Below are 15,463 nucleotides of genomic sequence, written 5' to 3'. Positions count from 1 at the left end.
GGATTGCGGATAGGGGCTGGCTGAGCTGGAGAATGCTGGGAGGGAAGGGCAACATCAGGCGCATCCCAGGAAGATGCCGATGGGGTTGGCTGAGGTGGTGAGGAGGCCCCACGCCGCGGCCCGGACGGCAAGACCCGTGACCAGTCAATGCCCATTGGGTCAAGAGGGTAGAGGCTACACCTCCTTAACCCAGCCACCACCAGTCTCGGATCCTTCACTCTCTGGTAGGAGTCTCTTAGGACCCTTGAAAACTCCTTCTTGGAAACCAAGAAGTAGTGGCTCACTGCCGACAGATCTCCTGTAACACCAGAGAAATCTGCCTTCAAGGGTCCGAAGAAACTCACATCCAGAGGCTGAAGGATGTGAGACGTATGTGATGGCAGGCACAAGAGAATGACCCCCTCCCTCTGTGCTGCCCGGACCAGCTCTGGATCCAGGTGGGATTGATGTCCATCCATGATGAGCAGCAGCCCCCTGGATATCCCCCTTGTAAATGATGAAAGAGGGGACATCCTCCCCAGCCGCGTTGAGGCAGGCCAGGACGGTAATGTGGTCTCTGGTTCCCTGGGCCTGCCTATAAGCATGTTTAGTCCCCCGGGGCACGATGACCTTCCTTCTTGTAGAGTCCAGCTGAAACCCCGTCTCGTCACAGTTATATCTGACGGGGTTTCTCCCTCAACCCGTGCTCCTCCAGGGTGGTGGTGAGGAGCCCGAAATACTCCTCAATTGGCCCCCTCTTGGCGCAGGATGCCCTCCACGGTCAATGATGTCTGAGGTCCGGGCAGTAAGGCGATGCTGTTGCCGCTCCCGGAAGTTTATCCACCACGTCTGGCCAAGCACGGTTCTAGGTGCTTCCTGGTGGCGGAGGTTGTAAATGGCCAGAGCGTGGGCCAGGACCTGAGGCTTCGTCAGTGGAAACCCGTGACTGGCAGAATACAAAACAGTACCCAACCAGGGAATCTTCATCTTCAGGGGTGAGGAGAGTCCTCTGACCATAGAGACAGTCGAGGACACCCTTCCACTGACTCGGTCACTCAGGCTGAACTTCGGAACCCCAAACTGCTGGGCTGCTTGCCGTAGAGAAAGCCTGCCTGTTTTCACCTACTGTAGGGCCTGTGCCATGGCCTCCTCGGTCAACTTCCTCGTCTTCATCTCCCTCTTCCTGATTTGCCGGATGTTTGGCATCTGCAAATACACATTCATTTTGGCACAGTAAGAAATTAAATTCAAAATGAGTTCAATAAGTTGAATAATTCTATAAATTGCCAGATTACCATGTATAGACACATGAATATTTAACACATGCATAGACATAAATATATTTACCTTAAACCATTGCAGATTTACAATTTCTATATCCATCTTTTTTTTCTTGATCCTCCTGTAAAGGAAAAAACTCTCACACAGACACACGTTACCTACCTTTCTTACTTTAAAGGTTCTTCCTGTCTTTTATATTTCTTTATTCTTTTCTGCTTCTTGCTGCCTCTTTTCTGCTCTTTTCTACTTCTTGATGTCTGCTTTCTACTCTTTTCTCTTCTTGATGTCTGCTTTCTACTCTTTTCTCTTCTTGACGTCTGCTTTCTACTCTTTTCTCTTCTTGATGTCTGCTTTCTACTCTTTTCTCTTATTGACGTCTGCTTTCTATTCTTTTCTCTTCTTGGTGTCTGCTTTGTACTCTTCTGCTTCTTGACATCTGCTTTCTACTCTTTTCTCTTTTTGGTGTCTGCTTTATACTCTTCTGCTTCTTGATGTCTGCTTTCTACTCTTTTCTCTTCTTGGTGTCTGCTTTATACTCTTCTGCTTCTTGACATCTGCTTTCTACTCTTTTCTCTTATTGAGGTATGCTTTCTACTCTTTTATCTTATTGACGTCTGCTTTCTATTCTTTTCTCTTCTTGACGTCTGCTTTCTACTCTTTTCTGCTTCTTGACGTCTGCTTTCTGCTCTTTTCCCTTCTTGGTGTCTGCTTTCTGTTCTTTTCTGCTTCTTTAAGTCTGCTTTCTACTCTTTTTTCTGCTTCTTTAAGTCTGCTTTCTACTCTTTTTCTGCTTATTGCTGTCTCCCTTTGCCTCTCTTCTCGCCCTTCTCTTTGTCTCTGTTCTCTATCTCTTCAGGCAGGAACATGAACCCAGTGGTGTATAGTAACGAAGTAGAAATACTTCGTTACTGTACTTAAGTCGTTTTTTTGGATATCTGTACTTTACTTTACTATTTATATTTCTGTTGACTTTTACTTTTACTTCACTACATTTTGCAAAGAAAACTGATACTTTTACTCCGATACATTTCCCCTGAAACCTTCGTTACTCGCTACAAAATCAAATCTATCTTTAGAAAAAAACTGAATCATGAGACCAACGTCGGGGACTGTGGTGGAACAGAGACTGTAAGCAAGCAGGTTTGGTGAATCAGTGGTCCTAGCTTGCAAGTTAAATCATTAGTTAATCACGTTAATGCGCAATTGCAAACAAGTGCTCTCAAAGCCGCGGTGTTTAGATTCCCAGTGATGCCCAGGATGCTATATGCTATAGCTAGCGAGACTACATGAGCAAAATTCCACTCTACGATGACTGATTTCATGACGGAAGCAGAAATGGAAGCACCTGCTACTCCCGCAACAAACTATGGTGGTGACGAAGACCAACACCTGTGGATCGCTAGCGAGTTAGTAAGCTGAGGAAGTGTTGACAGTTGTGCAGCATTAGTTGGCTAACGTTAGCTAACTTAACGTTAGCCACCACACCATAGGATTGACAGGGGCCGCGAGAGCGCAGCATTAGGGAAATCCTTCCCAGCTGTGCGCAAGCTGTGTGTGAAGCTGAACACACCTCTACCTGCCTCAGCGGCCTGTGAAAGGCTGTTTAGCATCGCAGGACTAGTCTTCAGCCCAAGAAGAGCGAGACTGAATTCTCGCAATTTTGAAAACCAACTTCTTTTGAAGATGAACAGGACATTTTTCAGGTTCAAGTAATGACTGGGTTGTTACTTTCGGTGCTGCTTTAGTATTGATCATGTTTTGATATTTGAGTCATTTTGTGGATGATCAGATGGAGTTATGATGGTAGCAGTCGCCCAATTGCAGATTCAGCTTGAGCAAAACCTTTGCCTATTGTGTTCAAATCAGGCCCATAGGAGTTTACAAGGCAGGTGTCCTTTCTCAAAACACTGACCTGATGCATCAAGTGGATATTTTTTGCTGAACACAATATTATGCATTTGCCCTCTACATCCTCTAGTCGGAATGAGCATACTTTTCGGAGAATTATGATGATAAGTTCATAGTAGATGCAAAAGTATACTTATGTACAATATATTATGTTGAACATTGTTGCTCCTGGATGGATCACAGCCAACCCAATTATTGTCAACACAGCTCCATGTCCTTGGTCACGGTGGCCACAGCACTTAAAAGAATAAACTTCATGATTCTCAAAATTCTGACCCTTTGCTTTTTTATTAACAGCATTTACTTGTACTTTTACTTTCAATACTTAAGTACATTTAATATCAGAAAATTACTTTTGATACTTAAGTACAATAAATATCAGATACTTTAAGACTTTTACTCAAGTAGTATTCTAATAGGTGACTTTTACTTTTACTGGAGTAGTTTTCCAGTAAGGTATCATTACTTTTACTCAAGTATGGCTTTTGGGTACTTTATACACCACTGCATAAACCACACAAGAGAGAAATTCAAAAACATTACATTTTGGTTAACTTTATATATAACCTAGCACTGTATTATATTGGAGGTTTATCTACATAAACAATATTTATTTCTAATCATAAGAGTCACTGCTGGCTTTCAAAAAATGCACGGACAGTCTCTCTCACTCGGCCACAAATTTCTTTTCAGATATTCAACATTTCTGCCTCCCTCCCCCAATATTACTTACACTGTGATGGCGATCGCTGAAGAAACTGACAGCGAAAAGCTCGTAAAGTGCGTCACAATAGATACCTTTTCTACAATCAAAACCAAATGGGAAAGTGAGTAGAACATGAACCTGACAGAATTGGTGGGTGGATGCACTGAATAGGGTGAACACATTAAGTTTTGAAAAAATTAAATATGCACTTAGAGGCTGTAATAACAATTTCGCTAAGAAATGGCAATCTTTCATTTCATATTTTCATAATCTATTAGTGTTGCCCACCGAATGAGATATGTCTGGTAATTTGTACTGCTCTATCTGGTCCTCTGTCCTTCCCTTATCTGTCTGATTAACTGCAATTTAACCTAACTAGTGAACTATAGTTTTACAATACTATACTACATAAACTTTACGTAAACAAATGTGAAGGCCTTGTTTGTGGGTGGGTGTTTTGATTTAAGTAGCTCTTTGTTTTTTATTTTGTTTGTTTGATGGTTTTTGCTTTTCTTTCTTGTTATTTTCTCCTTTAAACTGAGTAACACGTGCACAAAAAATGAAAATACTTGTGCACTCTCATCAATAAAGTATATATTAAAAAAAAAAAAGTGCGTCACGCCGGAAACGTCCGAGCCAGGCCAATAGCAGCTAATGCTATCCGAGCCAGGAAACAGAGATGCTACATGTCTACTGTTTAATGGTGTAGCTGGTATCTCTGTAACACTAACATCTTTTAAATATATATATATAGTATGTTGTTTTACTCATTGTTTTGTTGTGCTGTTAAAGAAGGCAAGAGACCACATATAGAGACACATGAATGTGTTGTAACTCTGTTGTCTTTCATTCTGTACACATATTGATCACACTTCTGTCCATCCTGACAGAGAGATCCCTCCTCTGTTGCTCTCCCACAGGTCTCTTCCTCTTTTCTCCCTGTTAAAGGGTTTTTTGGGGGAGTTTTTCCTGTTCTGATCTGAGGGTCCTGGGACAAAAGATGTCACGTTTGAGGATTGTAACGCCCTCTGAATTTGATCATCCTCTACATTGTGCTCGTAATAGCTTATCTATAGGCTACCCTTTCTTTAACCTTAATATTTATGACTAATTGCGTTAAGTTTTATTTTTTTCCAACACTTGTTTTATATGCACGTATCCACCATATAAACTCCTGAAACATTTAAAGGAAAAGGATATTTTGTTATTGTTTGCACTGCCAACAATCATGTTTTTTTTTCTATTTCATTGTCGTATTTAAAGAACATTGTTCATGTTATATTTTAATTGTTGCTTAATAAATACAAATTGTTGCCTGTGTCACATGGTTTTCTTTCTAAGTGGAAACTGTTGATGTGTTACTATGACTGTAAATTGCTTTTTTTAAGTTTAAAAGGTTATGGTTAACTTTCAAAAGTGGTTTGAAATTGAAATTTCTTTTACAGAGTATTTGAAGAGGTTGATTAAATGTTCATGTTTATACCAGGATTTGCAATATTGGCTTTCATGTGAGAAATGTGGATGTGGTTTCTTAGTTAGGCTCCAAAACTATGGCAAATCCAGGTAAAATACGGTCTTAATGTGAGCGTTTAATCAATGTCTTCAAATAGTCTGTGAAAGAACTTTCACTATTATTTTTGAACGTCTTCTCACCAGTGACTATATTTGAATTTTTTTAAATGTCTTTTCATTGGAAAAATGCTGACTGGGGGCTTTCAAATGTAGTCAAAGAAAGAACTTTAAAAAGTTTGTGATTTACATAGAGCTTTGAGGAAATCACAGGAAAGAACATTTCAAGCAAAAACTTTTTGCGTTTTATTGATGCTGCACAAAAATCATTTCAACGGCCCTGTGGGTCGGTAATATCTCCTTTCCTTTGGTAAAGGAGATAAGAAAGGAAGCATTGAAGCTCCTTTCCTTAGCATTTAGAGAATTGGACCAGCTCTTATCTCGTCCATCCATCCATCCATCTGACCCAGACTTCCCTCTCACCGGCAACATGTTCCAGCTCATTCTGGGGGATCCCGAGGCGTTCCCAGGCCAGCTGGGAGATGTAATCCCTCCAGCGTGTTCTGGGTCTTCCCCGGGGTCTCTTCCCAGTTGGACGTGCCTGGAAAACCTCCAGTGGGAGGCGTCCAGGAGGCATCCTAATTAGATGCCCGAACCACCTCAGCTTATTCCTTTCGACGTGAAGGAGTAGCGGCTCGACTCCAAGCTCCCTCCTGATGACCGAGCTCCTTACCCTATCTCTACGGCTGAGCCCGGCCACCCTACGGAGGAAGCTCATTTCGGCCGCTTGTAGCCACGACCTTGTCCTTTTGGTCACGACCCAGAGTTCGTGACCATAGGTGAGGGTAGGAACGTAGACCGAGTGGTAAATTGAGAGCTTTGCCTTCCGGCTCAGCTCCCTCTTCACTCGTCTGCTACTTTGATACTTCTGGAACCTTCCTAAGCAAAGACTTTTTGACCGCAGCCTGGGTGACGCTGGGAATATCCTCATTAGGATATTGTTAGACAGGTTGGAGTGTTTTGCCCCTACACGGAATGCCCTGGTTATTAGGTGTTAACCAGCACCTTAAAAACAACAAATAAAAAATTTAGAAAAACAAAAATGAAATCGAGAGACATAGGGAGCTGTGACTCTCGTAAAATTGTACCTGTTGCATAGACATGTTTCTGTTGTCACACACCCTCTGCGCACGGATGTGTGGGTGGGGGTGCACACACACACACACACACACACGTTCGTGAGGCTGTCCAGGTGGCGATTTCTTGGTGATTGGGTTAATGACCTACTTTAGTGACATGACCTACTTTCGTGACACAGAGTTGTGACCCACTTTCAGGGGCACAGGTGGAGGTGAAGTGATGTTTGCACAGCTGCACTCACGTTATTGGCGTTCTGCATTAAGCACCGGCACCTGATCATGTCTCTGCACTCACGTTAGTTACTTATTATCCTTTATGGTTACTTTAAGCTTCGGTTAGGGTCATTGGACCGCGTCTGCATTCCTGCACATAGGCGCAATTTACGCAAATGGGTACATATATATAAGAATACCCTGGTATTAATCTTACGCTGGGCAAAAAAGGTGTATTATGTTTTATATCATGTATTGTTTGGATTATCATGTATCCCTGTACCCTGTTGGAACATACGCTGAATATGCATGTATATGTATCTGAATATTATCATCAATCAGTGAGCAAGGTGTGTCATGTGTCCTGAGTACCAGCAGATGTCAGTGTTGACATATACATTTGACCTGGATGGACAGTATGTTCATCCATGTATGACTAAATTTAAGGGGGGTTAACATGACGCTGTCATGACCCACAGGGGAGTATAAATATTCTCGGTTCTAAAGGATCGAGGCTTAGTCGGGGGAGAATTCCACCAGGTCTGAACCTGCGCTGGGTTAATCTTTAACTAGACATTTGAAAACAGCCTGCTCACTGAGGGTTCAGGGTTTTTAAATTCTTTGTTGATTTTTATATTTTCATGTTAATCACTTTTTCTCTGTATTTGGACCAAGAGAATATAGTTTGAATTGGACAAAAATAAATAAGTAACATTTGAACTTTTTTCCGCCGACTCTTTTTCTTCATCTGTTTTGGAAAATCAGAGAGGAGAGGGCTCCTCTTAAGGGAGAGACCTCCCAGCCCCTGTGTTAAGTTGACGGAGCTCCAGCACGGCACACGACTGATGCATACTTTATGCGCATACACATCTACACATACTAGCATTCGTTTTCTATCGTTAAGAGAGACCCGGGGAAGTCCCGCTTTAGTTTGAAAGAGCTTTATATCTGTTGGGCTCTGAGCAGGGACGAACAAATTTTAAAATACTTAATAAAACCGACGGCTATTCGATGTGTATATCAATGTTTGCCGATTCGGAAAAGAAAGCAAACGAGCTATCGATCGTGCTTTTGTTGACGATTTATTACTATTTAGTGCAAACGGCTACCGGGATAAGTTTCTCTTAAGCGGAGACAATCGAGGCAAATCAGGGAGAAGGGAGCGGGAGCCACTCTCCCTCAGGCCAGGTGAGCGAGTCACATAGAGAGAGAACTGAACTCTGCCTCTCTTCCCCTTCTCGCAGTCTCTTGCTGCAACAGGGGCGCTCACAGGGGACGACCGGACAGCGGGGCACGAGTCCCGTGGATCCGTGGTCACCCCGGCGGCAGCTCGGGTCTGCCCGTCGCCGGCGAGGTCCTCTCAGTTCGCGCATACACTACTGAGGGATCCTCGTTCCACTTTTGTTCGTTTCAAACAAAAGGCCTTCTATTTATTACTTTTTATTTTTTGATAAATTAAAAACATTTTTTTTTTTTTAAATATATAACTTAAATTGAGAAAGCGTGCGGGGGCACCGTGCGCTACAATATAATGGGTGTTATATGGGTGTCAAGTTTTAATTTGTATCTTTTGATTTTTTTTTTGTTTGTTTATTTCAGTGTCATTGACAATCCTTTTAAATATAAATTATTTAGGTGTATGTAAAAAGTGAGGGAAACTGGAGTGAGTTATAAAGGAAAAGGGCATCCGCTCACCCTAACCCTGAAAAAAATATATATTCTTGAAAAACAAAACTTTTTTGATCTCAGCTTCAAAGGTGATATGTTGATGTTGTGTTCACAATTTAGTTCTGGCCAAACAAATCAGTTATTTGGTTTGTTTTATTAATTACAGTAAAGTTAACCCTGACCAGAGAGACTGAATGGATCATGAAGCATAAATCATAAAGACAAAACGTGTTTCGTTTTTTAGCTAGCTTTCTTATTAATATTTTATTTCTTTGATTATTTCACCGTGTTAGTTACAATAATATGGGCATTCACATTTGTGTACATTTGCTGGACAACATTTTCAAGCAGAATGTTTCATTCAAATGTCTTCAAAAAATAAGGGAGAGCCCTCTTTTGCTATAATTACATTTTCATTAAGTTTACACGCCTCCCTGTTGTTGCTGTGCTTACTTCACTTGTAATTTCTATTTTCATGTCATAATACCAAATAATCTGTAGATTATAAGACTGTTAAATCTAGTCTCTGCTGCTCACCAGTGAATCAAATGGAGAAACAAAACAAAGAAAAAGCAGTTAATCAAGGAGGCTAATGGCTAATTCTATGTCTATGTGTAAACAAAAAGCAAAAACAGACACATTATGTGTCAATCATTTCTATATTTTACATGTTTCCTTAAATAATGTCAATAAAAAGACCCCACCCTTTAATATTCATAAAATTGAGCCCTTCAACTCAACGTGAATCCAACAAAGATTAAGAATAATTGATAGAGATCAAAGCAAATAAAATACCACAGTTGACTCCACTGGGTTAACAGGTCTGAAAAGAACAACCCTGAGTAAGTGCTGAGGAGGACAATGTCAGCTGTTCAGAGTCAACGCTGCAGCCTGAAGAGCTTTCACTGGCTCAACTTGGAGTTGCGATGCAGCACTGGGACGTTAGGATGTTGGACTGAGGACAGCTGATGTGAAGATGTATCCAACCTTCATCAACCCTGACCTGTGGCAACACTTGCATGATTTAAATAAACCCTGGAAAGAGGTACTGTAGGAGGAGAACGACTCCCATCACCACAAGGCCACAGAGGAACAGCACGAGCCAGATAGAAAAGGATCCTACAGAAGATGGAAAACAAAGGGACAAAAGATAAGGTGACAAGGTTTGTAGTTATGATACATGGGCTAAGTGTGTTCATTGGATGATGATGCCGGACTTACTTCGGTTGGGGACAGTATGTACCTGACAGCGGCTGTCCACAGCTACACTCAACATGGCTGTTTCATTATTCCCTTTGATATTTTTGCCTTTCAGAGAGTCAGGCAGGAAGGCCAGGTCTGTCACAACAATGCCATGGGACTCCTGTACATAATACAGCTTCTACACACACAAAGAGTAAGTACAAGTTATCATCATACATCAGGGCTCCTTGGTTGATTTGTGTTCCTTAGTTTGAGATGTGTGTCCACACTGTCTTTACCTGGAGGGAGAAAGCGATGTAGATAGCCACTGAACCTGTCACAGTTCCAAGGCCAAGAAATGTTCCAGAGTCACTGTCAAAGAAAAGGTTCAAGTTAACATCTTGACACGCTCTGGTCCCTTGGTTGATTTTCTCCCATCCACCAATCAATTGTTTGAAGAGAGGACCAATATTTTCTTTGGTTGACTACAGCCCTACTGCAAGAAATATAATGGTTTTATCATAAAATGTCTGATTAACTTTTCCAAACAAAATGACATACGCTAAAGTGCTTTAAGACAACAATGCATAGTAGGATACGAAAACATTCCTTCCCCTACTATTTAACTGAAAAATACTTTTTTTCCCCTTAATTGCATAGTGAGGTAAACACTATAGATCAAAATTCGACTTGCCTTTCAAGGACCACGCCACTGGTTTTGCACAATTACGCTAGTGTGAATGCTGATTGGACTCTAAACTACTTCTGCAACAATCAAAATATTCAGCTCTTAAAGGACATCTCTGCTATGACACTCAATGAAACCCAATGGAGAAAATCTTCAAATCTGCTTAAACATACTGTACTTTGAAATGCTACAGCTTCTGCATACTTTCAGCTACAGACTTCATTTAACCTTTAAACAGACTACAACACTTAACTATTATGGCATGATTCAGCTTTTTAAAGTCTTTTACAGTTTTTGAATTTTTTAGGTTTTAATCTGTTTTCTGGCAATCTTAATCTCTTAAATACAGAGATGATAGGAGTTTTTAATTGATGACATCTGCTACTACAATTACTATTACTACTGCTGCTGCTGAATGCATATGACATAAATGATTCATATAATGAGTAGTAAGCAGAATAATGATAGAAAAATTACAACTACGAAGACAAATATAGTGGATATAGTAGAATAATAATGATGATAAAAGCAGTAATGGTATCAGTAACAGTAATAGAAAAGGCAGTACCATTTCTTGTGATAGAAGGTGGATAGAAATGTGTACCAGAATACTTAGAAGTATGTACGTGCTACAGCAGATTATTAAGGGTTGGACTCTAGGATTGGATGGGGAAGTCCAGTTTTTGCCAAAGCCCGAACTAGACTCTAAACACTTTGACCAGCCTGGCTACCTGAACTGTGCAGTTTGCTCTTCCTCATGGACAAAGATGCTCTTGCTTGTCGCTGTACAGCTGTCCTCTCTGCTAATGACCTTCGCAAGCGGTGATGAATATTAACCTAATTAATTAATTAATTAATAATTACTAGTGCTGGGCAACGATTACAATTTTTTAAATCGCGATTAATCGCATGATGTTTTTGCGATTAATCGCATTTATGCACAAAATTCAATAATGAATTAAAAAGTAGTGTATTGCGCACTTTTATTTTAAAAGTACTGCTATATTAACAAAAGTGCAATAACATTTGGTTTGCAAACACTTTCAACCAGACATGTCAAACTCAAGGCCCGCGGGCCGAATCCAGCCCGCCACGTGTGGCCCGCGAATCCCCCAGCACCCATGGTCGAAATTATGAGATAGAAAGTCGAAATTATGAGATAGCATGTTGTCTGTGTGCCGACATTAAAACTATCACAACAGGTGGACAGGAGAGGGAACAGCCCTTAAAGAGGTTTTCCACCAAGTGATTGAGTTGAAAATGATCAACAAATATTCCCAAAATGTCCACGAAGAGAAAAATTGATGCAGAGGGAAGAAAATTTAATGAAAGATGGGAAAGCGAATACATGTTTGTGCTTCAAGGGGAAAAACCGGTCTGTCTTCTGTGTTATGATGCGTGTCGGTGATGAAGGATACAATTCACGTCGGCATTTTGACACCAAACACTGAGCTAAATTTAGCCTCCAAGAAAAACATAAAATTGTCCAAGAATTAAAAGGCAGACTGCAATCACAGCAGAATATATTTACAAAAGTTACAGCCCAGTGCTGCTAAAGGTATGTGAGCAGGTGAGCTCCGACCAGATACAGACTTTTACAAATGTTAGTTTGTGAAGAAACACCATCGCAGACAGAGTTCAGGAACTAGCAGCAATCTAACAACACAGCTAGCTAAGAGACGAGTTACTTGTCTTTTTCATTAGCTGTTGATGAAAGCACAGACAACACGGACACAGCGCATCTATCAATGTTCATAAGAGACTGAAGGCAGACCTGACTGTCAGTGAGGAGCTCTTGGATGTAGCTGCCATGCACGGGACGACGGCGGGGAGGAACATTAGTGATGCAGAGAGGTGACAAAAATAGCTTTGAACAAAGTTAATGTAATAACTTGTGTTTGATATTTGTCTTTGCTATTTTCTTTAAAAGTTTGATCTTTGATAGAGTAATGTGGGTTTCTTAACCATATTAAAATGATTTATGTTATAATTAGGGCTGGGCAAGTTAGCGCAGTTTTTCTTTTTTTGTTATTAAGCTGACATTTTTAACACAAGAACCAGCAGCGAGCGGTGAACAGCTGTTTGTGTGTGTGTCTGTGTGGCGTCACTTCCTTCTCTTCCTCCTGCTGCTGCTGCTGCTGCTGCCCCCCCCCCCCCTCACTCTGTCGGTCCCTCATGTCTCACACACACGGCGATCGTCTCGTTACAGGATCAGACTTGACAATATTAAAATACATATTGTCGTGTTTTTAAATGAACATATAAGCACATGAGAACAAACTACTCTTAACTGCAACTCTTTATTAGCGGAACTTCCTCATGCAGGTTACTGCCACGGTACAGACTACAGGTTCCATGCTTCACCTACATTCCCCTGGGTCCGAAGTCCCTCCATGTACAGCTTCTTATCACCCTCTATGTACCAACGTACGTTTATAACAAATACCACACAGAGTTTTTAAAGTTGTTTTGTTTGGAATATGTATAATAAGCATATCATTTAGTTATCGCTACTGAGAATTTAAAAACATGACGTAGATAGGTTTGCAGTTTTCAAGGTGTGTATTTCAAATTGAATCTATTACACACATGAAGATAAAGTTGTGAACAACGGCTGAATATCTATTATCAGAATCATTATAGCTGTATTTTAACTGTTACTGTGTAAAGGGAATACTGCTGTTAAAAAGAACCTTATTTGTTTATAGCAGGGGTCTTCAACGTTTTTCAGGCCAAGGACCCCCAAACTGATAGAGAGATGGAGCAGGGACCCCTGCGATGTATAAACATACCTCTTTATTGTGCATTCAATACTAAGCTATTCAAACAATACACAGGTTCATATTCATATTTTTATTTTAAACATGTGCAAGGTACAGTGAGTAGGGTCGCCGTGCCACTGCCATTTATAAACATACCTTGTCAGCTGATACCAATGCCAATATCAACATTGTCTGTTAATTGCATGATAATCATGCACACAAGCTATTCAAACTGATGTTTTCATTTTAAACATAAATGTGGAAATGAAAATGAGTGATGGACTATTAGTGCCACTGCCATGCATAAAGATACCTGTTATCTTTCATACAATACTGAACTATTAAAATAATGGACACATTCATGTTTAGAAAAAATAAAATAAAATAAAATTTAATTTATTATTTTAATTGGCTAATCAACCAAAACTTTCCGCGGACCTCTTTAAAGTGTTTTCAAACCAAATGTTAATGCACTTTTGTTCATATAGCAGTACTTTTAAAATAAAAGTGCGCAATACACTACTTTGAATTCATTATTGAATTTTGCGCATTACAATGCGATTAAACGCGATTAAAAATTGTAATCGTTGCCCAGCACTAGTTATAATAACAGAAATGTGCTTAAATATAATTTTATATTTATATAACTGCAAGTACAATCTTTGTACACTTGAATAAACAATAATCAAATGCAGAGACAGTTATTTAACGATATGTTAGGGAGTAGTTACAACCGGCCCTTTGAGGGCAACCATGATGCTGATGTAGCCCAGGGTGAAAATTTGTTTGACACCCCTGCTTTAAACAAATAAGGTGCTTTTTAACAGCAGTATTCCCTTTACACAGTAGCAGTTATAATACAGTCATGATTCTGATAATAGATAGATTTGTTAAATTCTCAGTAGCGATATCTAAATGATATGTTTATTATACAAATTCCAAACAAAAACACTTTAAAAGCTCTAAAAAAATAATTTAAATTAATCATTTATTTTTTTGGTATTTTGGTCAGACACATATGGCTGATTACCGTAATATGTGTGGTATTTGTTATAAATGTACGTTGGTCCATAGAGGGTGATAAGAAGCTGTACTTGAAGGGACTTAGGACCCAGGGGAATGTAGGTGAAGGAAACAGGAAGAGACGCCACACAAACACAGCTGTTCACCGCTCGCTGGCAGGTTCTTGTGTTAAGAATGTCCGCTTAATAATAATTTTTAAAACTGCGTTAACGCGTGATAAAATAATTGTCGGCGTTAATTAATTAATACGTTAACGCGATAATAACGCGTTAACTTGCCCAGCACTAATAATTACCTTTAACTGTAGCACTTAGTTTGGACATTTTCTTTTCGTTAGCCCAAGATTCAACTATGGCTGCAGTTATTGGGGCTGAAGTGTCAACATTAGCTGGCAACGATGTGTACACTGTGTATGTCAAGTAGTGAGAGCTGATGAGAGCTCCTACCGCCGACGCTCGTCATTTTAACCCGTGAAAGTGACAGAAGTAGACTATCATTATTAGGCTTCTAATGTATTTTGTGACGACCCTCCTATCATACACTAGGTGCCGGTTGTGTTTCATCTATTACAGGTGCTGAGTGGAGGATCGTCAGTAGGATGAGCCTCACCTGTGCCGGTGTGGCTCATCCTTAAATACCCTTTCCAGTTGGCAGCCGGGCTCTCTGGGAGGAAGACCTTTGTTGACGGGATCACCACAGTTGTTGCTGTCTTTGTGAAAGTGCTGTTAACGTTGGGTTACGTGTTTTTGGCGAGACCAATAAACTACTACTTTTGGCCGCCAGCTCATTGTCTCCCTGTTTTGTTCCAGTTTCTGAGCCGGGCTGTGACAATTTCTTTAATAAAATATCAGCTTCTGGGGAAAAATCCTTTGCTATTTATTCCCTGTAGCTCTCTCCAAACAGCTACCGCTCGTGCAAAAAGAAAAACGGCTTTGGTTGCTGGGTTCTCATTAGACCTCCAAAATCAAACAAAGTCAGGCTTTTGATGCATGTTCAGCCGTTTAAAAATAATAGTTGAACTTCAAAACGGCCCTTTTGACTTAAATCCTATCATGACAATCTCATGGAAGCAATGTTTGTTACATGAGTTATTTATACAACAGACTGTTGAGGCTATTGAATGATTGAATCTGTTATGAAAACTTAAATATATATATATATTTTGAAAAACATACAAAACCACTGGTATGGTCCTTTAAGGCTGAGTATGAAACCATTATGCATTCTTAGTTGTGACTGAGTTGTGTCTGTACAAGAGAGTAAGGAAAGTGAGACCAAACCCTACCTTACTCGTGTCTGAGGCGGGTTTCTCAGCATCCATAGTTAACATGTTAGAACATGAAATGATCAGTTACCTGACAGCCAGAGTGGAGATAACCTCAGTGCCACAAGGAGCCGTCAGCAT

General features: G+C 40.4%; 1 protein-coding gene across 1 annotated transcript in view; it reads right to left on the bottom strand.

Annotated features, from left to right (window-relative positions):
• Nucleotides 1–8,303: 8,303 nt before the first annotated feature.
• The window catches only part of preb (prolactin regulatory element binding), a 24,610-nt gene continuing 17,450 nt past the window's right edge, over nt 8,304–15,463 (bottom strand). The window contains exons 7-10 of the mRNA XM_076105350.1: nt 15,414–15,463; nt 9,885–9,957; nt 9,625–9,784; nt 8,304–9,522 (exon numbers count right to left, since the gene is read on the bottom strand). The exon at nt 15,414–15,463 is cut by the window's right edge and continues 124 nt beyond it. Of these exons, the coding sequence (XP_075961465.1) occupies nt 9,428–9,522; nt 9,625–9,784; nt 9,885–9,957; nt 15,414–15,463 (378 nt within the window). The 3' untranslated portion in view covers nt 8,304–9,427. The remainder of the gene's footprint in view (nt 9,523–9,624; nt 9,785–9,884; nt 9,958–15,413) is intronic.

This window comes from Anarhichas minor, unplaced genomic scaffold, assembly GCF_050575085.1.
Source record: "Anarhichas minor isolate MPS153535 unplaced genomic scaffold, ASM5057508v1 ptg000032l, whole genome shotgun sequence".
Classification (NCBI taxonomy): domain Eukaryota; kingdom Metazoa; phylum Chordata; class Actinopteri; order Perciformes; family Anarhichadidae; genus Anarhichas; species Anarhichas minor.
Note: the sequence above shows the minus strand (reverse complement) of the source record. Positions and strands in the feature narration are given on the sequence as shown.